Here is a 22,548-nt window from a genome sequence, read left to right as displayed (position 1 = left end):
CCCACACGCCCCATCAGACAATCATCCAAACATGGGACACCATAACGGTGCAGACCCGAGAACCTCTGCAAGTTTAGACACTCATTCTTGTTGGTTGTTAGTGAGACTATTTCTGCATTCACTGCTCTTGTAGCTTTACTTTACTAATGATAACGTTACTGCTCGTTGCTTCTGGAGACACCATCACTGTTTGGCCAGTATTTTAGATGATCAAACACATTCGGATACGTCATCAACTAGGACACTAGAGCTGTCAATCTACCTCTATAATCCCATCCAACTTTCATTTCTTATTATTTGTAATGCTCATATTGAGCCTATTATTATATTTACTATGTAGCTATACACTTTGAACAGAGGCTTATGAATTGCCAATGCCACTATCGGCATGTGGTTGTAAAAACGTTCTGCCACTAAAGGGCATTCTACCGATAAACATTTCTTTCTTGCAAAGTAAATAATCATTTAAGGCACAAAATGGTATTATATGCCATGGCGTTATAATTAGCCTTGTTGTCCGTGGTGACGGAGAGCACTGACTCACAACTTATTCACACGATTGTTCATTGTGATTTTTTCACACAAATACAAAATAAATGATTGAGTTGAATGGGACTGTACACATACAACGTGATATGTTTTGCAAAAATAGCATAAGATATTTAACGACTCTAGCCGGAGAATTTATCTTAGGTATTGAACACGCAATGGTGGACAAAGTACTCAGACCACATACTTGAAAGTGACTGAAAATGACTTAAAAGTATAAAAGTACTTAAAATGTTCTTAAGTATCAAAAGTAGTTTTGTGTTATGTAGTTCCAATGTCTTGCCATGTCCTTTATACACTCAGTCTAAATAATTTAAGGTTAAAAAAAACCTCTAAAACACTCGTTTTCTCTTTGTGTTTTCTGATAGTGATATCAATGGAAACTAGAAAATGCATTTCCTGCAGAAAGTGCATCGGCTGTAGCGCAAAGTGAGGTTGAAAATGTTTTAGTAAAGCAACATAGATGTAAAGAAATGTTAAATTGTGTGTGTGTGTGTGTGTGTGTGTGTGTGTGTGTGTGTGTGTGTGTGCAGGGACACAGCCACAGAAAATGTATGTTTGGTACATGAGCTAAAATAAAACAACCCTCAAAATAGTCATGCATAAAATGATCTTACATTTATGTAGAACTACAACTTGAAATAATCATAGAACTTAAAGAACATCAACCTTACAGTCAACACCAGCTCGACTAAACATCATGAATCAAATCTCCTTACGACTGGCGCAGAGGTTTGAGTGACAGATCTGATGGCCCTCCCTCGCCCCTAATTACTATTGGACAGGCAAGCATTGTTTTTAGCATTTAGCTTCTACCTGGAGTACACCAGGATATGTAGAAAGCACCTAGCCTCTAGCCATATAAACGGGGGTCCCCACAGACAAACGCCCAATATATAACAATCATATTTCAAACCAATTAATAATTTAACGCATAATGTAACCGTTTAGGCTTGACATGGTGTTTCTAGGTTAAATATCAATGTTGTTTAGGCTCCGCGATGTCCGCAATGGTTAGCTGTGTCTTTCATCACGCATTCATGTCGTGGAAAGGAACGTTGAAAGGATTGATAGGTTTTTGGAATTTAGTGGAGTAAAAAGTAATATTTTCCCCTACGAAATGTAGTTGGGTAAAAGTATAAATTCTCAGAAAATAATGATACTCATGTAAAGTACAGATACGCTTAAAAGTTACTTAAGTACAGTAACAAATTACTTGTACTTTGTTACTGTCCACCACTGTGAACAGGGAAACCACAACAAACGTCTCAAAACACGGATAAATTAAAGAATGCACTCATCATAATCCCCCTCATCCATGAATCCATTCGCTACACTATATTACATTGGAATTAAAATTATTATTAACTAAAAGTAAATCTCCCAGTAAAATTCCACCGTCTAATTAAATCTGATATTCAGAGTTAAAGCCCGTCTTCACAAGGCTATAGGCAGGTATATAGATTATACCAGCAACCTATAAAAGTATAGTTTATAGGTTGAGTGTGCCATCTGTCTGTCTTTTCACTTATGCAGTGATTATAGCAATACGCTGCACATTCGCATTGCGGCTGACGTAAACTTTTAACGTGTGAAAACTTTATTGTTCATTAGGCATGACGTGACAAAAGCTTTCTAGGCTAAGCAGAAGGACGGAAATCGCTTTTGTTAGCACACATTAGAAATAAAATAAAAAATGCACATGCGAAAGGCATTTCTTTTTTTTGCAACAGACTCCCGAATTTGGTTCAAACCACCCTATACAACACGTTGATCGGGGCCTTGATCGGGGCCCCGATTACATTGTGGTTTCAGGAAATCAATGTGGGCAGCGGGAAGTCCAGAGTGGTCTGTGTAGCATAGTTCATGGGATGTCACGTGATCAGGATGGTCTCACGGGTAGGTTCATCTAGCTTTGGCACCACAATATTTTTTACTATTTCGTCATTTGGAGATGAGCGTCAGAGCTTATGTCAAGTGTTCTTCCTACAGGGACACCTCATCAGATGGCGCCAGAGGTCCGTACTGACGAAAGAGCCGTGGCAGAACTGGCAGCAGCCGTAGTTCCTGGTCCGGCCTTCCTTTGGTCTCCGCTTGACTTTCAACAGCCCCGTGCCCCCGGCCACCACCCTACTGTTGTGCAAGAAGTTTCCCCGATTCCTCAGCTGCTCCAGCAGCACCTTCCGTTTCTGACATGATGGTTTGAGGCCGAGCACCAGGGCAATCTCTGGGTGTCCTTTGTGGACCTTCAAGTGGCGCGCCAGCTTGACCTGAGGCTTCCCGCACACCAGGCAGAAGTTCTTCCTCTCATGGATGCTGGTTTGGTATTGGGTTTTGTCCTGGTCCTGGGTGGTCTCTGGCGTGGTACTGAGGAAGCCTTTGAGAGGGTCTTCTAGAGAAGGAACCCCCCCCTGGTCTAACTTTAGGCTGAAGGGGCGAAGGTTCTCTCCCATTCCCAGGATCGGGTCTTCAGAAACACCTTGATGCTCCCCAAACTGCTCGAGAGGATAGAAGAACGAAAGACAGCGATCAGTTAATACTCATGTTAACCAGGAGAACTGCTCCTTGTAAGAGCATGTTGGTTTTAATATGACTTACTTTCTGCTCAGAGGCTAAAAACATCTCTGCTTGGGCTGAGAATTCACTGACCACCAGATTGTTGTTATTACCTGCAAGAAAAACAAAAATGCACATGGACCAATCAGTGTTTATATGCTGACACTAAAAACAAATAAAAAGGTTAAATGAGTATTATTAACAGGAGTAATATTTAACAGGCTACATGTGTATATATTAGAGGCCCTGGAAGGCTGGATGTGTAGCCTCTAGCTCCATTTGGGTCTGATTGAAATGCAGTACACCCTATTATCTACTGGTTGATCTTTGGACACTGCCCTGAGTCTGGTTGGAACATTTTGGGGTAAACCGGACAGCAAGGATCTGACTAGCACTGCATACTGTTAACCTAGCTGTGCCGCCCAACCGTGTCACACGTTGTACTGTTTGCTGGCTAATATCATCCTATCTAGTTTCTCTCTTAAATGCCAAAATAGACAGAGAAAGACAATTTAAGGAATTAAATGCTTTACTTACTTCTTCGCCATTCTTTATTTCAGCTAGCTAGCTAGCTACTGCATCTCTTCGTCATTCCGAGGTGCATTAAAAAAACGTTCTATAACCTCTATAATGTTTGAGTGCTACATGTACTAGCATCAGCACATGCTAACTGCTTAGTCGGTCAGCAGCTGCTCAAATACACGTTTTCTTCCAAAAAAGTGTTAAGCTCATGAAAACGAAGATTAACCAGGTTTAAGAGGAGGTTTCATTATAGGGATAGGGGGTACAATGTATCCTATCACCCATTGTTATTTTGGCTTTTACTACTTTGATTTGAAAATATTTCCGTAACCATTTAGTCCTAGTTTGAGGAATCAATACCAAACCACTACAAAAAATTAATTGCAGAGCGTCTAACTTTACAGTGTACACATTGGGTTTAATGTTTAGAATATTATAATTTAAGATCAAAATTCAATAAAACTCTAAAATCCACCAATTCAAATGTGAACAGCTGGAGCGGTCAAATTTAGCCCATATATGGAAACTTCGCTTTAGCAGGTCTCCAGAAAATTAGGTACCACTTTGACCACAGGGGGGCGCTGTAACTCGGGTTCAATGTTAAACAACCAACCACCCAGCCCATTTGAAACTTGGTATCTGAGTCTTATTTGACATCTAAATAAACCTTTCTGTACTTTTTCTTCTCTTGAACCATGAGCCAAAATGACATTAGTTGGACCTGACCGTAAGTTATTATCATTTGCTATTGGTGGGAAATGACATGAATTCATTTGTTGGGGTCTTTATGTTTTTTTTACATCGGGGAAATTTGGAGACCAGGGAATCTCCGCATCACTCTTAATTAATGTCAACATTTTTGTTTGGCCCTGTTTTAAATAGCATCATAATGTAGTTCAAAATCATAATATTTTAGTAAGACATGGCAGGGAATCATATTGTAGTTCTACAGATATCAATACCAGATATCCGATTGATTGATATTTTTATCTACGAAAGCAAAAAGGAATTAAAGCAGAATAAATTACGCCATATTCTTATGGTTGAAGGATTGGTTTAAAATGGAGGATTCATCATGGAAACCATGATAACAAACTTCATGAAATCATGAAGCTAATTACCCTCTTCATAATATTCCAATGGTATATATCTATATATATAGAAACACATGAGGACACTGGTACTCACAGGAAGTGGACGCTGGGAAGTTAAAACCATGAGCCATGTGGCCAGGGAGGTTCCTCTGCATCGTCGAGCCTCCACAGAATTCTGACTGCTGACCCTGGAAAACCAAAGACGTAGGGACTCAATACAAGTGATGCTAATTAACAGATAACAGAGACTCGGTTACCAGTCTTCAACTGTTACCTGCTATAAAATTTGAAAGCCTTTAACCCATAATAAAAATCATGAGTGAGCGCTGGGAAGTGGAGAGTTTGCAGTGTTGGATAACGGAAAGCCTAGTTTAGTGTTATTTTAAAGATCTGGGAGAAGAAGAGTTGAGATTGTAGTGAAAATACGGAAATATCCTGAAACATCGCACCAAGAGTTCAGACAGACTACTCCTTGAGCGAGACTTTGTTGTCCAAAAAAACTAACTGATCAAGCGAAAGGTAAAGAAACAAATTTTATTTTTCTTTCATAATGAGTAATATAATCTGAGCATGGCAGTAACAAAAAGAAGAAAAGCCCATTTGGAGGACGTTTATTGACGGGCTAACATAGAACAGGATAACAGGATAACATGGTAGCTTGTTTCCTGGATCCCCACTTTCATTCTCGCTAAATACTCAGAAATGTTGTAGTCCGCAATAGTCCCTTAGACCAAAGATCCTAAAGTCAGAGACAAAACTACGGAAAAGTTATAGAATATTTGGGTATAGCCCATTTATTTTTACATGTGCAACAGAAGCATAAACAAGAGATCCGTTTAGCTAATAGTGAAAACCGGTCAAAATGATGTTGTCGCATAACAGTTAAATGTAACAATCCCTAATCCTAAGAGACACTGAATGCAGATCCAGGTCATTAAGAAGCCTGTCGTGCATCTTGCTCCGTTCTAATTAGGGATGTACCGATCCGATCCAGGGCAATGCTATCGGGCTGATAATGGCCAAGTACGCTGGATCAGATATCGGAGGGCAGGTGGGGCAGTATTTCAACCTTAAAGAAGAAAAAAGAGAACTCTGAATCGGTTCCCCTTTGTGATCGCCACAAGCGTAGCAATCAAAAAAGCTAACCATTTCGGACGTCGCGGACGTCCAATAAATTATAATGATTAATCGGTTGGAAATATGATTATTATACAACGGGTGTTTGTGTGCGGGGAACCCCGTTTATATGGCTAGAGGCTAGGTGCTTCTTAAATATCTGATGTACTTCCGGTAGAACCGAAATCCTAACCTAAACAATCTTTTTCAAGTCCTGCTATCTACACAAACGATATTCCATATCAAAGAGACTCCAAGGAGTCCAACCGTGCAAGCCTTATCATTTTGTGAGCTTATCTAGATTAACTAGATCGAAAGAATAATGTCAATGACACTTTTCCTGGTACTACAAATGATGACAGACACACAAACACAGATTCAACTATTTAAAACCATCAGCTTTAAGAGCTCAGCTATTCTATATTTTATCTCAAATGTGTTCAAACTTTATCACTTTATCACTCGCTCTTTGTTTAACTTTATTTGTTTCCAACCACTTTATATTTTTTCAAATGTGTGCATGTTTACATTGTCTAATCCATTTAGACTTTTGAACTCTTTCAAAAAATCTTTTCACTTGATTCAAGCCATTTAACTTTTCTTTAGTGATGTGTTTTTAGGGGCCTAATTGGCAATCATGAGCAAAGTGCTTCCATTTATTTTATTATTAGGGGTCCTAGCACAAGGTGCGAGGTAACCTATTGCTGTCGTTAGTTTTATCATTATTATTATTCCCAGTGTGCGATATACTCGTCAATATTCGGTTGGGTTTGATTGTTGCGCAATACTGATCTAAATTTTCTCAATATGCAGTAGGCCTATAACATTTAAGTATTTCATAGATGCAAGCAATCAGTCTATAGCCTACATGACAACACACACAAACACAAAACAATTTTTGATAATCCGATATGCTATAGTAGCGTATTCGTAAAGCAAAACTTTAGCCAATGCAGCCTCCTGTGTCCTATGTCAGTACTGACATAGGAGGCTGGAATGGTTAAAAGTTGTTTGGATGCACGTTGTTTTATAACAAGGAGGCAAAGTTGTGCATTCCAAGGCAAACACGACAATAATTGACACCAATATGGCGCACTTAGAAGAGCAATCAACAACTGAATTAATGCCAGGTATAGCCTATTGGAGACTGGCATGCAATCAGTGCACTTGAAAATGAGAGCCTGCAGTATGACCGATCGTGTAACATTATTTAACCATCGATCTACAGCAAATACGATCAGACAGATACATCATTGTACACATACACCAAGCACATTCGTCCATCCACGGCGGATGCTGACAACATTTTAGACAAGCCAAACATCACCACGCCTGGTGCACTCTCGCGCTCTCTTCCTCGCACGCACGTAAACAATCACTCCAACTTCTCCAACTCCAAGGCTAGACTACTTCACTAAGACCACAACCAACCACAAGGCCTTCATAACCATGCAGTATGTTGAAGCCGGAAAGGACATGCACACGCACAGTCGCACACACTCATCTTATGCACAACTATCAGTTCTATCATCACAATTCAGTCACTGCAAAGTGACTGAAGATGAAAAAGAGATTTAAAAGATAGCCTTAAATTAGAATATACCCAAAGTGTGTGAGTGATACACTCTGGTTTAGCTTTCGCTTGCTAGCCGTTTTTAGTATGACTTGCCAACATTACGTCCTTCTTCTGCGAACATGGCTAATTTGCATATGCACACAGGACTGGCTGGCTCTGCTTGGAAAAAAATAACATTTGATAATAAATGTTTTGAATTCTGAATACTGGACATGGTGAGCTTAAAAGCATTTAAGTGACCACCATTAGTGACATTATTATTTTTTTTTATTATATTTTGGACAAAATTTGAGACCCCCCTCAAATTTAGCTTTTGAGGCTTTGGGAGGGGTCGAGCCCCCCCAGACCCCCCCGTATTTCGCACACTGATTATTCCGCCACGTTTGACTTACACAGCCAAAACCACCCGCAGTCTTTTTATGAAACTTTCTACAGCTGTAGAGGAAGACTGAAGATTAATAGAGATTAAATATTACACTAATTGGCCCAAAGGTGGTGCTATAGCATTATTCCAACCATGGCATACTTTGAACGAGCATATCTCGTGACCCCATTGACTTACAGTCATGAAACCTTTCCCACACATGCATATCTTCATGATGAACCAAACTAGAAAACTAGCCTCTAGAACCTATGATCCGCCTGGATACATTTTCCGCAATTTAGTCAAGTTATTTTGTCAAAAACCTTAAATTCTCAAAGGCTCCTAGGTTGTTTGACTTAGACAAAATCCCTATAGCACATATCATCTATGGACTAATGTCTTCAATCTGACATAAAGCAAAGCCTGTACAATTAAAAAAAAAATAAAACCCCCAGGAGCCATTGACTTCTGAAAAGGGTGTGGTTTAAAATACGCTAAGACAGAATGCTTATATTATATTATTATATGCTAAATGCTTATATCGACATCAAGATGAACTCGTATGATCTTGAGTTCAATACAAAAGTTGTTCAGGATCAAATACAAGATGAAATCCACATATTTTCAATTAGGGTGTGGCATCAAAATTAGCGTGGCCTGTGACTTAATCCCCACATTTCCTAGACGTTATGTTTGATTTGAGCGGGACCAACTTAGTGGCTGTTGGGGGCAAAAATTCTAACTGTTAAAGGAAGATGAAGTCGATGGACAAAACATCAAAATCGTCCAAATTTAACTTAACGCCAAAAGGCAGGGTTCACTTAATCCAATCATCATCAAACTTGGTGTAGTCAAAGAAACATGGATCAAGATGAAACTCCCCAAATTGTATCCAGATCGTGCAAAAGGGGGCACTATAACTATCAACTGAAATTGCTGACTTTGGACGCCCATATTTCCTGAACCCTTTCACCTACAGTCAGGAAATCCTGTAGACATTTGTTTCTTCTCATGTTTAGCAAATGTTCCTAGAAAACCCAGAACCTGTAACAAAATGGCAGCTGGATGTCCAAATTACATGTCCAAACAATAGAGCTTGTAAGTCACACCCCTTCCGCTATACCCCCATCTGACCTATAGGCTATGAAAATTACAATGGGAGTCAATGTAAAGTAATTTATTATTTTCTGGTCCCAGTCATTAAATGCCTTGGATTACACACATGTTTTCTATGGGTCTAAATAATAAGTTTTCATGTCAAGAGTTTGGCAGTATATTGTATGATTCTTCGGCTAACGGCTGTGGAAAAGACGTAACGAGAAAGACTACATGTCGCCTAAGAGAGGTCACCTCATAACACATTCTCTCTACTTCTCAACTCATAGTGCTTATGCTGCGTCATCTGCCACTATCTACAGAGCCATCCATAGGTAACATCAGATCAAGATGCCTGTGTTTTTTGTACCCGAATGTTCCGAACGGGATCCGTGTGCGAGTGGTGATATATATCATAGACGTCGAGAGCAGCGAAGAGTTGAAGTCCACAAAGCGCTCCCACACAAAACCTAACCGTATCAAACTTCAACCCGCTAAATAGTAGCATTCTTTGCACAAAAAATTATATAAGAAATTCACAGACAACATGTGTTGACATTCATGAAACAATTTAAACGGGACCAGAAAATCTTTGGTCGTCATCTGGTCGTCAAATGCATTATGAGAAATCGATCATAGAGGTTCCATACACCAGAAACGGAAGCATGCAACTTACAAGCTCTTTGTTAGGTAACTAAAGGCGGGGTTAACTTGAGTCAATCAGCTCCAAACTTGGTGTACTTAAAGAAGCATAGGTCAAGGTTAACCAGGCTAAAGTTCATCAAAATAGGAATAAAGGGGGCGCTAAAGCGAACAATTGAAAACTTTAAAGACTCAAGTCCTCTGCCTTTTGACGTATGATCATGGAAGTTTGTTTGCCCATCACCAAATCCAAGCTGAGGCAATTCCAGCGTTGTCAACCGTATGCAAACAAAAAAGGTCTTCATGCTCTGTGTCAGGGTATTATTGGTCTGCTTTAGGCTTGGCCCCCGTTAAATGCTGCTTGCAACTTTAATTTTTATTATCATTTGTTCAAGAGCATACCTGCCAACCTTTGGAAACAATTTTGAGTAGCAACTTACTGCGGCGGCATGACGCGAGGTCAGGCACATTTGCTGATCAATATTGATTGAGTTTCCATGCTCACTCATCACAACTTATTACTAAGCACATAGTTCCCACTCACCACCATATCTAGAAATTATGCTCGGGTCCGCGTCGGGCTCGGACACATTGCGCGAGGTTAAAAAAAGAAAACACGCACATTCTTGCATGCCCAGTCTTCTACTAATGACAACGGAACACACGTGCAAGCCACAATGGACACAATTCACAATTCCAATACCCTGCCCAATTAACTTTGAAACGGTGTTTAGAACCGCCCTCTGTTGTAAAATCAGACACTGAGTAGCCTATGAAGATGGAACGGCTTTGACGGCTCACCGGCTCTCCGCTTGTAGCATATTTGAAGATTTTAAAACTAGCGCTATGATTGGTCGAAGTATTCTTTTCCCAACAGGTTGCTGCCCAATGCGCTTTCACCGAGCGCGTGAGTTGCCTAGTGCGCGACGAATGTACAGACAGCTGCTGAACTCAAATCCATCCATGGCTTTTCGCGTATTTTGAAGTGACAAATCGTAGCAGCGTAGTTTGATGTCGAAATGCGTATCTATTATGAAAAATGCGTAAAGGTTGGCAGGTATTCAAGAGTAAAACAAAGTATCAGACTGATATCGCTATCGGCAGACAGCCAAAGCTGCAGTATCGGAAGTGAAAAAGTGGTATCGGGACATCCCTAATTTGAATGTGTTTCTTTATCATGGGTATACCTACTTCTTTTACAGAAAATGCATTTACGCCGATTTTAGGGAGACCCTTTTTCATTTAGGGTTATATTTTGTCGTTCAGGCCTTTGCCGTCTCCACTTACTACCGTCAGTAGGAGGTGTAGCGGGAATGCTTGATTGACTTTTACATCACTTGTCATCTAAAGCAAGCCTAGTAAGGCTTAGATACGCCGACCCTTGCCCCCTCACCTCTGATCCCAGGAGGTGAGCTGGTCTACCCTGGCAGTCCAGCAGCAGAGTGCCCACCTGTTCTTCCTCCGGCTCCTCCTTTATGGACAACACCTCCTGAAAGGTAGGACACTCCTCCTTCACCTGAACCATACAAGAGCACTAACATTAATTGCCATGGTATTTACCTGTACAGGAGAGGTGTGTTATGGTATTATCTGTACAGGTGTTATTTGAGGACATTCCTCTGTACATGTGAGTTGTGTTATTTACCTGTACGGTCGAGGCCTGTCATTGTATTTACCTGAACAGGTGGGGTGGAGCAGGGCAGGGTTGAGCTGTCTGCTGGGAAGGGGGCATGGCCAGCAGATGGATCCACGCTCTCCATACCTGACTGCAGGCTGATTATCCAATCGCCGTCCTCCTCCTCCTCTTTTTCATGAACAGAAGCATCTCCATCCCCAGAAAAATGCAGGTCCTCTGTTTCATGTGGAGATGTGGAATGGGAAGGTGGAGAGATGAGCCTACATGGATAGCATACATGGATATAGTACATCTAAACAAGTTAGGCCTGTGGATTATAGTTACACTGGCTGGCATGTTCACTGGCAAGTAGTGTTAATGCAGCTGCTCCGTCCGTCTCTGATTGGCAGTGGTCTAGCTGACCCTTGGAAGACGCAAGTATAGGGCTGCTCGATTTTGGAAAAAATGAGAATCACGATTTTTTTGGTCAAGATTGAAATCACGATTCTTCAAACGATTCTTTTTGAGTTTGAAAATGAAATGTATTTATTCGGCATTTCAAAAATAAACCCACGGTAACTGAGTTTTCAAAATTCTTAAACTACACAGTACACAAACTGTTAAAAAAAATAGAAAATGTTGAAATTGAAAATAATGTACAAATAAATATGTGTCCAGCTGTTCTGTAATTTCTATAAAACTTTCAATGAATAAAATAAATATACTAGAAAATTAAATGAGACAGAACAATCGGTTGTAATCGACGTCTGTCCTGCTGTCGTCGGGGTTGTGGTCTTGTGTTTTTGTTTCTTTGCCAATTCGTCGTAAGCGCTTTGTGATTGCGTCTCGGGCCCCGTCCACACCAACCCGGGTAAATGTAAAAACGCACATCTGCAATGAAAACAATCTCCTTCCACACTATCGTTTTCGGAATGTTTTGCATCCACGTTCCACACTGAAATTATTTTGATAAACCGTTGTTGTCATGGTTATGCAACTCCGCCACGGAGTTGCATACTGATACAGTATAAATGGTTATTGAGGACATATGTGACCCTGTTAATTTAAATCGATACAACAAAAGCATCCCTGACATTTGCACAAAATGTCTGAAATTTGAAGGAACATGGTTTCATTGTATGTGGCAATGCAGAAAAATCAAAACATTCTAGGAAGAGGTACGAGATATACTTGAGAAGATCATTTCAAAACAAATTTTACTAGATCCTAAGCTTTTTCTATTAGGTTTATACCCAGAAAAACACAACTACAGTAAAAATGAACGAGCATTCATAGACCTCGGCTTGATGTATGCCAAAACATGTATTGCAATGTTATGGAAAAAGGTTAATAAACCAAACAACTGAATGGATCAGACGGATGTTGTCATGCCTCCCTTTAGAAAGGATAACTTACATATTGAAAGCTAAACAGCAACAATTATAATATAAATATCTGGAGACAGTTCATGAAATATGTTAAGGATTTAGATTACGATTTAGGATCAAGAAAATGAGTAATTGTGAAAATGTGGCTAGCAGAATTTATTATATATGTTGTATTTTGCATATACAGTATTGAGTTATATTTTCTCAACCTTGTAAAGATAACCACTTTTTAAAAACAGAAGAAGCACTTTTTTTGCATTTTTTTTTCTTTTGTTTTGTTGCGTCATTGCAGTAATGCAAGATTGTACTTCATACTGTATGAGTGTGACGGATTGTATGTTGTTTGAACTGTAATAAAAATATCTCTGGAAAAATAAGTATTTCTGCTCAATTTAAAAGGTTGAATCTCCTCGTGACTGAATGTTTGTATACAGCGCGCAGGCTGTATGTGCGCAGGCATGATGCGCTCCACCTATTTTTGTGTCGAAGCAGCGCCTTGAATATTTACTACAGCGTTTCTACAGCTCGATGCGGTTTCGCAATGCATCCTTCTTTGCGGAGATATTCCTGAACCGCATAAAACGAAAACGGATCGTTTTCTCCCGTGTGGACGGGGCCTGATACTGAAGTATAATGTTCAGGGCCCCTGCAGGTGGTCCTGTACCTCCGAGACAGCCTTAATACACCTTAATTTAAGTTTAATTAATGACAATAAGGCCCATTACTATTAGGGGAACATTTTGTCTGAGGCTCGTTTGAGACATGTGTGCCCTGTACTACGAACCTCGATTAGTGGGTTAGTGAGGTATGTTCCGCTCAAAGCCTGGGTTAGCTGTGACACGAAGGTCAATCTCTTTTAGCGTCGCTGTATCATCATGGTGACTTATGCTCTCAACCAAACCTGGTTGGGAGCAGGTTTTCAGCTAAGACTATCGGGTTAGATTGGCGTTCGCAACTTCATAGCCCCTCCTTTGGCAATGTCGTATCCATTTGTGGGTGGACCTCGGAGCCGGTATCGTAAAGGGTCACTCCGACAGAGGGTCTTTCGGGACAGATCCCTCGGCATTGCCTGAGAATATTCTTTATGAGGAAAACCGGTTTTCAGAGGGTATTCGCTATATTGTCCTTGTTGGACCTTATGTAGACAATTCTTACTGTTGTGCAGTGAGTTTCGGTGAGAGAGAGTGGTAGAGTGGCGGTAGAGCGTCAGTCTTGAATTTCTCTGTGCGGGGTTTGTCTCCCAAGTGATGCGCATTTATGTGAAGTTTCTAATTCTTATGTCATATGGAATACCTATTCACTAAAGGTTATGGAATTATATTTTTGTGCTTATTTCAAACTCTAACCCATGTTCTCAAAGCCGTGCTGGCACCACATCTATGGTGGGGAAAAAGGCATGATGATGGACCGTCGATATTTTAACCCCGGTCGCTGGCGTTCGGGTATTATAGTAATCCACTACGCCAACGCCACTACATCTCAGCGGTTGAAAACAAATGCGATACATGTCTTAGATAAGGTGTATTTAAAGGGAATTCCCTAAATTATAGAATAAGGCAGGTTGGACGTTGCATTTTGCATTTTGAAATCATCATCACTATTTGGATTAATGGCGAACAATTCTGGATTTGGCATAGTTATTTTTTAGACAATATGCAGAATCTTTTCACTTATAAATTTACATTATCGGCTGTTTTTTGCCAGCACGCCTCCTTAACTTATGTGCAACTGTGTTGCCCCGAGCTGTTGTCTGATTATTGAATTCCTCATAAGAGTTCATTATGATTATCTGTTCATCTTGAGTGAAATATACTGCTCTTGATCTATCCATTTTGTAAAGATGAGTAAAATGACGCGAATAACGCCCCTTTCACGGCAACGCGCATTGAACCTAAAGCAAAAAACCTGGATTGACAAATCGAATCCTAAGTGAGCTTTGAAGTACCATTTAGCTCTGATTGCGAGTTGCGTCTCTGTCGATCCAGGTTTTCCCATGAAAGCCTGGGTATGGTCAGCTAGGTTTGTAGTACAGGGCACTGGTTACCTGTTATTAAAACGTTTTAGACTCTCAGGCAGTCCAGACATACAGCGGCCGCCTAACAGATTAACCAGTAACTACATACATTTTATGTTGTCTACCATGTCTCTAATAGGATCTACGTTTTTGTTAAATGACACAAAGCATCACATATAATGCATGCTGTGGAGTTTGTTGCTTTCCTGCTTACATTTTCCTATTCTCCTGGGTTCTTTAAATGTGTTATTAATCGAATTTATCCTACGCAGCACCCAGAAGGCTGCCATGCAGCACCCAGGAGGGAGCTACGCAGCACCCAGGAGGGCGCTACACACTGGTACTAAATGAAATAATACAAAAATGCAACAATTAGCATCACTTTCCTGAAAGTTAAGTATAACGTCCCCACATGTAGCACATCAAGGGGTATACCTGAGCCATGTTCCTGGCCAGAGCCACCATATCCCAGCAGCCCGTCAGGCAGGGCATCTGATTGGTCAGTCTGGTTGGTCAGCTCAGTAACCTCAGGTCCTTCATCTGATTGGTGGCTAACTCTGACCATGGGCTGACTGCCACTCCGGGAGGCGGGATTTACTGCAAACAGATCAATTAAAAGTGTTCAGACATGATTCATCGAAGGAAGGACTATGTATTGTTCTCAAAATGTAATTCATATAATAACTAGAAGGTTCTTCAGATGAAAAAAATATTCAGTGTAATTAATGTGTTGTATTATAGCCTGTGTACGCTGAATTAACACTTCTGAGTACAGCATATATACAAAGGGAGGGCCTGGGTCTTTGCAGAGCTGCTGGCCTTTCTACTTCATGTTAAGGAGTAGACAAGGGGCCAGCCTAGTGTTTAAAGGTCCCATGGCCTGAAAATGTCACTTTATGAGGTTTTCGAACATTGATATGCTTTCCACTAGCCTGCCTATGGTCCCCCAGTAGCTAGAAATGGCGTTAGGTGTAAAACGAGAATTAGGTATCCTGCTTCGCCTTTGATAAATGAAAGCCGAGATGCTCTGATTTCGAATTTGACCCCATATGTTGTCATAAGGGGCCAGGTTACCTCCCCTTCTCTGTTTTGCCCGCCCAGACAATTTGGCCCGCCAATGATACAATGAGCTACGACTGTTGTACACTTCTTTGTTATTTGTATAAACATTTCGTGTTGGTGTTATGGAACATAACACGTCGGGTTCTCTGATGTCTCTGGTATTTCCACAACAAGAATCGTAATGGGGCTTAAGTCATGGTTGAGAAGGAATTGGGGGAAAGGAACTTTGACATTGACTCCCTGAAGTACATGAACCGCGACATGGAGGAGAAAGTGATTGTTGCCCGCGAATGTCTCCCGCCGCAGCCCCGCTGCCCGCTTCTGAGAAGGTGGTGCCTTGGCAGCGGGGCTTCGGCGGGAGACAATCGCGGCCAATAATCCCTTTCTCCTCCATGTCGTGGTTCAGTCTACTTCAGATTGATGTGGAAGAACCAGAAACGTCGGAGAACCCGACGCAGTCGTTTGAGATTCAAAATATCGTCTGGAGGCGCACACAGCTTTGGCCTTGATAATATATATTATATGATATAGATATCTATGTATAATATGATATTATTTAGATATAGAGCTCCAGGACTCGCAGGAGCACCCGGAGTGTTCTAGAATATTTACAGAACACGGCCAAAAGCTGTGTGCGCCTCTCCATTGCGAAACATCCACTGTAAACACAAGCGCATGGTACCCTGGCCGCAAGCTGCTCAGGGCCACACCCCCACCCCCACCCTCAACCTTGACCCGCCTCTAAAAACGGCACGTTTGTGGAAAGCTCATTGTGGGACTGGCTCATAGTGGCTGTAATTCTTCACCAAGGCTGAATTTCTTGAACGTCTTCGAATACTGTATTAAGGGCCCACTAACACCTATATATAAGCATCAATAAAGTCGCATGCCATGAGACCTTTAAAGGTCCCATGACATGCCACCAGGTGTGGGCTCATTAGCCGTTACAAGCCGTTTTGGAAATCTGTCCCTTATGACATCACAGGTGGGCGTGTCCACCTAGATGTGTGACGGATAGATGAGCAAAGTTTGCTACAGTCCACTGGCTAGGCTGGTAGACTGATCTATCCAGAACACATCTAGGTGGACACGCCCACCTGTGATGTCATAAGGGACAGATTTCCAAAACGGCTTGTAACGGCTAATCAGCCCACACCTGGTGGCATGATATGGGACCTTTAAGGCGCCAAATGAACATGAACCTACCAGCGAATCTGGAAAAGGAATTACAAAGCAGAGACTGCTCAATTGAAAAAGCAACATATAAATATGTACAAAAGAGGGTTTATTGCAACTTGCTGAAACAATGTTTTGATAAAGCCATGTGCAATAATTGTATTCTCTGGTCTGTACAAAAACAAAAATGATGCATTTAATTTAACACACAGCCAATCAGAAACAACTTGAGGAGTTCCTTTGCAGAGGAAAGGGATGTGTGCTCACGCCTGGTCAATGTAGTCAGCGCTGTCGGGTAATTCCTCCTCCCAATCCCCCTGTGGAGCTCTACCCCCCTCATGTTGTATACAAATGACAAGTCCCACCGGTCGATGAGTCAAACACCTCCAAAGCAAGTGCAGTGTAAAAACACTGTAGGATAGAATTAGGTCATATTGTTTACTTTGAGCATAGCCCTTTCAATTGAAAGTCACATAAAGCTGAATAAAAACGAGTGTATAAAAACGATGAGCAGCATGGATCATGCATGGTGGACGCAGAGATGTGTTGTGGTATACGATTGGTTACCAGGCGCCAATGTCAATGCCTGTTATTTTTTGAATGAATTAAACCAATGCCCGTTTTCTGAACAAGCTTGTTAAGCAATGATTTGGTTTTGAAGGAGGACTTTTATGGTGCATTTCCACCGGCGGGTGGGGGTCGGTTCAGCATGCGAAGGTGCGGAACGGTTTGTGTTTTCACCGCCAAAAGTGGCTGTGATCCGGACTGGGCCGTATTGAGCCGTACTCATCTTGCAGTATTCCTCCGTTGGGGTACTGAGACGTCTGAAAGGGTGGCAACAAGTTCGAGCTACACACGCCGTCCGTTGATTGGTTGACAGAATCGCACTTCCGTGCGACAGGGGGATTATAATGGTGTGTTCCAGATGCCTCAGACACCAGCCTTCCGAGTTGCATTTGTGACGTCATTCCCTGTCTTGTAGCACTTATAGCGTACCCGTTGTCTTTATGATTGCGCCATGTCATTGGCTAGTCGTTGTTAGCTGCATTAGCCTCTTTAGCAAACCAGCTCGAAAACAAACAACACAACTTTACATTGTATTGCACACAGCAAGACCGTGCAATGCATATATTAGTGACCGGAGTAAAGTAACAATGTAATAAAGTGTGTGAGAGCATTTAAAATCAACATTAAAATGACCAACGTGGTACAAATAGAAAGAAGATAAAACTCTTTACGGGCGCAGCCATTTTGTTTTTGTTTGCCTCACTGAACTCTGTATATTCTCAGAATTCCGAGAGATGAAGACAAAAAGGGGGCGTGCCTCTGTGAAATGCTGTAAGAAAGCTGGGAAATTTTCCCACTTGCAACCTCGGAGGGCTGGTGTTCTGCCTGGTGATCTGGAACACGGCATAAACAAACGCAGTACCCGCAAGCTGTTTCTGTACAACAGCGAAAGCTTGGTTTATTGAAAAAAAAATTGCGCAAAAGTTTGATGTCCTTCTTCGACGTCCTACATTGTTGCTCTTTGTTTATTGTGTCGCATTCTTCTTTTTCCATGGATTTAATAGCAGGCTACACTGTGTCGGGCTGCTATGAGGTCCCTATGCTTACGTAGCTGCCGCAGCTATCGCCATCCAGCTTAAACCCGCCCTACAATAAGGGTAATGTCTGCAGTTGAAACGCAAGCAGTAACGGAGCTGGGCTATACCGCACCTTCACTACAGGGCTGAGGGCCGAAGCGCTGGGCCAAGGTGTACCCGCCGGTGGAATTGCGCCATTAAAGGCAGCAATTTATATTTTTCAATAAAATGTTATTTGTCCTTTCCTCACAACCCAGTACCACATGAGCCGCGACCCGGTACCGGGTGCCGACCTCAAGGTTGGCGACCACTAATGTAGAGGGTCAGGTGGATAAGAAAGATTGTATGAAGTTACGCTTATTTTCTGGGAGACAAGGTCAGAACATGAGAAGTATTGGGTGTGTTTGAGTTGAGTTACCTTGGCTGTTCTCCGAGGCGGTCCGGCCAAGCAGCCCGGAGCCGGGCCCCGTCTCCCCGGGCGGCGGCTCCGGGCCCCGGGCCGTGGAGGACGGAGAGGCATTCTGGCTGCTTGGGTGAGACGAGGTGGTGGCCCTTTGTTGGATCTCTTCCTCAACTCCCTGGCGGTAGTACTTCAGCTTGAGCTCTGTGTACCTTAGCATGGCCCTTATCTTGTCGTTTTCCTTCTCCTTCAGGGACTTCTCCCGCTGCACTGCTGCCTTGTCCCGCTGCAGGGTGGCCACCTGGGCCTTCAGCTCCTCGAACTTCACTCCAACGATGCGCAGCATTTCAGCCAGGACCGTCTCCACTGCCCCGTTCACCGCCCGCTCCACCACGGTGCCCATCTGGCCCCGGATCAGTGACACCGCGATGCTCACGTCCATGTTCGGCCCCCACCAGGATCCTGAAGCCACAGGACTGCACAGTAAACAACACAGGAGGTAACCCCAAACCCACAGGAGCTAATCCCAAACTAAACTAACCCCAAACCTAAAGGACCCAACCACAAACCCACAGGACCAAACCCAAAACCCACAGGACCTAACCCAAAACCCACAGGACCTAACCCAAAACCCACAGGACCTAACCCCAAACCCACAGGAGCTAACCCCAAACCACACTAAACCAACAGGACCTAACCCCAAACTAATTCCAAACCAAAACCAACAGGACCTAACCCCAAACTAACCCTAAACCCACAGGACGTAACCCCAAACCCACAGGACCTAACCCCAAACCCACAGGACCTATCCCCAAACCCACAGGACTTAACCCCAAACCACACTAAACCAACAGGACCTAACTCCAAACTAACACGGTTGTTTCAAACAACGGAGGAAATATGTAAACAATTCCACATTGTAGAAGAATCCCGTTATAACGTAAATCCGCAACTGGGTACCGAGGCTGGATTAAACCAGAAGTTAGGTCAGCCTACAGGTCTGTGTTGACCACATTAGTCCGCTCCTAGGCACCGAGGCAGGGCTCAAAAATACGTAAGGTCGGCCTACAGGTCTGTGTGGACCACATTAGTACGCTCCTAGGCACCGAGGCAGGACTAAACCAGACGTTAGGTCGGCCTACAGGTCTGTATGGACCACATAAGTCCGCTCCTAGGTAGGCCTACTAGGGCAGGACTTAACCAGACGTTAGGTTGGCCTACAGGAGTGTTTATAGCGCGCGCAGCAGATAAATTAGATGACGGTTTAACGGTTACCTTCACGAGAACTCAATCCGAACACATGCTCCACGCAACGCTGAGTGAGACCAATGAATTGGGTGAGATGAGCCGAGATGGATGAGTAGGGTAATATGAGTCAGGTTAAAATGATTCGGGTTAGACGTTTTCCTCCAGGATTTCATTGGAGACGATGCGATGACGGAAGTAAACAATACAACATCCGCCTTTTAATCCAACACGTGACAGAAGCTTCTTAAAGGCGTGTTCACGGTCCTGGTGATGATCACGAGACGGCTCGCCAGTGATGACGGTCACGCTTACTCGTGTACCCGACAGCGACCGTTCATGTGCACTGCGTTGGCAATCTAAAAGTTCTTTACAGCAGCTTTTTTTAATCTGATAAAAAAAAGTCTGAACTAAAGAGAACTTAGTAGGATCAGTTCCAAGTTCGAAGGCATTTATTTCCTTGTAGCCTATCACCTACTAGTGATGTTATGGTTCGCGTCGAGGCATCGGGGCGTGTGCGAGTACCTCGGCTCCTCCCCCCAGCGAAGCTCCGTATCGAGTAGGATTCACATAGGCGAAATGACTTAGGCTGTGACGTTCGAGGCTTCATCTCGGGCTGTTCCGCGATATGGGTTCACAATTGGCACATCACTTATATAAAGAAGACACTACCCAGTTCCAAGATCACTTTAATGGCTATTGAATTAATCACACTCATTCTCAGTCATCATGGAGTTTTATTATTACAATTATTAGTAGGCTACTGTGGTTGATAAGACATTCTATTTTGCCCGGGATGACTTAAAATCTTTGTCAAATGATTTATTTTCTACCATGAGCTCGGGAGATATTTCTGAACGGCAACCTCACACGTATCACTGAAATGACTTTAATTCTCAAATGTTTTACGAAGCAAACATGACATGAAACTCTCTTTCATCATAATTTCATTCACCACTAGGTGTCCCTAGCGTACTCATCTGAAGCTTTGAGGTCGAACCACTTTGGTGGTTCATCTGGCTGCGAGGCTCTGACGTTTCATGATGCATCATCTCATGAGGCATCATCTTACCACTATCACCTATTATCCTTTTGCTTTTATTCATGAGAAGCATTGACACTGTATGGAAGGCTACATTTGCCCTTATCTAGAGCTGGTTTACCAGTACATAACATTTAAAACTGATTAAAGTCAATGCCAACATGCGGTTACAACGTCAATCAATAGTAAAGTATGTGATTTGATCAGTGTTGGGCAAGTTACTTTAAATAAGTAACTTAGTTACAGTTACTAGTTACTTCTTTCAAAAGTAACTCAGTTACTTTAAGTTACTCGTTACTCAAGGTAACTAGTTACTAGGGAAAGTAACTTTTTTTTTCTAAATTATCTTATTGTGTTAATGTGGCAAAGGACCTCACTAACTGGATAGCTAGGGAGGCTGCCAGTCCTCTGGCTTGCTTACACGTAAGTCCTATCCTACCACAAGCGCAATGCGCCGCCTAGTGACCTGAACGTGCAGTGTAGTAGTGTGAGTGCAAATAAATGAAATATTTCCATTGTTTCCAACTGTTTCCAACCCTCTACAAATGCACAAACATTATTTTGGGGTTGATGTGGCATAGTGTTCGACAAAACAACTGTAAAATTTGATTATTGTACCCAGTATCACTACGATGAAGCAGTGGATCAACAAAACACAACATACAGTATGTTTTGAAACTTTTGATAGGCATATTTATTGTAGCCATTGAAACATGTACAAAGTATAGTTTTGGCATTGCAAAAATTAAACTGTGCCTCAGACCATTTAGCAACTGTAGGAATCAATAGTGCAAAAGTGATACAATAGTTGTTTACAATGTAAACACAGTGAGGTTTATCCGTTCTTTGTAAGTTAACCTTAACTCAAAACAGCTAAACTCCACCAACTGGAGACCTCATCATCAATAATGATGGGCAAACTTAAAAGTATTTTCAGCCTCACAAAGAGAAACTAAATAAATAAAAGTACTTTCAGCCTCACAAACATAGTTAATGTTTAACAAAAATAATGTTTCCTCCACTCTGGCCGTTTAGATAAATAAAACAACTGATGAAATCAATAATGGTGGATAAAGTGCTTTAGTAGTCTATGTTAGTATGTCTATGTCTATATCAGTCTTTGTCCATACATCTCCATCATTTGTTTAGCTGTGTCTGGGTTATAGACTGTGCAACAGGCTTTGTAAAATCAAGCTTTTGTTGTTTGGCTGGAGTGGCTTCTCCTTTAGAGTCGGCGGAGCTGACGTTAGCAGCAGCATCACCTGTGTTACCTTCAGGGTCTTTTCAACTAGCTTGGTAGATGCCTGTTGTTTCTTAAGATGTTTCATCAGATTAGAATTGCTAGTTTTTGATGTGGCTAGAGTTTTCGAACCTCCACAAAGATGACAGGTCACCAAAATATTCCTTATGTCTTTTACTGTCAGAAAGGAAAAATAATGTGCATATTTCCATGAGAGAAATACAACGCCTGGACCGTCGTCGACTGCCGCCATTGTTTTAATCGATTTA

General features: G+C 42.0%; 1 protein-coding gene across 5 annotated transcripts in view; it reads right to left on the bottom strand.

The window, feature by feature from the left end:
- LOC307073338 (uncharacterized protein) overlaps nucleotides 1–20,180 on the bottom strand; it is a 37,140-nt gene extending 16,960 nt beyond the window's left edge. For 3 of the 5 annotated variants that reach the window (XR_013811725.1, XM_079733089.1, XM_079733092.1), the window contains exons 1-6: nucleotides 20,028–20,180; nucleotides 18,771–19,214; nucleotides 14,967–15,128; nucleotides 11,191–11,366; nucleotides 10,908–11,030; nucleotides 4,816–4,909 (exon numbers count right to left, since the gene is read on the bottom strand). Coding sequence is in view for 4 of the 5 variants with exons in the window: in XM_079733089.1 (XP_079589215.1) it covers nucleotides 4,816–4,909; nucleotides 10,908–11,030; nucleotides 11,191–11,366; nucleotides 14,967–15,128; nucleotides 18,771–19,194 (979 nt within the window). In the remaining variant the exon portion in view is untranslated. Of the gene's footprint in view, nucleotides 1–1,145; nucleotides 3,045–3,147; nucleotides 3,219–4,815; nucleotides 4,910–10,907; nucleotides 11,031–11,190; nucleotides 11,367–14,966; nucleotides 15,129–18,770; nucleotides 19,215–20,027 lie in introns of those variants that run through there. The other 2 variants (XM_079733091.1, XM_079733090.1) reach the window with 2 other exon arrangements.
- Nucleotides 20,181–22,548: the final 2,368 nt, after the last annotated feature.

The sequence above is a fragment of the Pollachius pollachius genome, assembly GCF_949987615.1.
Source record: "Pollachius pollachius genome assembly, chromosome: 3".
Taxonomy (NCBI): domain Eukaryota; kingdom Metazoa; phylum Chordata; class Actinopteri; order Gadiformes; family Gadidae; genus Pollachius; species Pollachius pollachius.
Note: the sequence above shows the minus strand (reverse complement) of the source record. Positions and strands in the feature narration are given on the sequence as shown.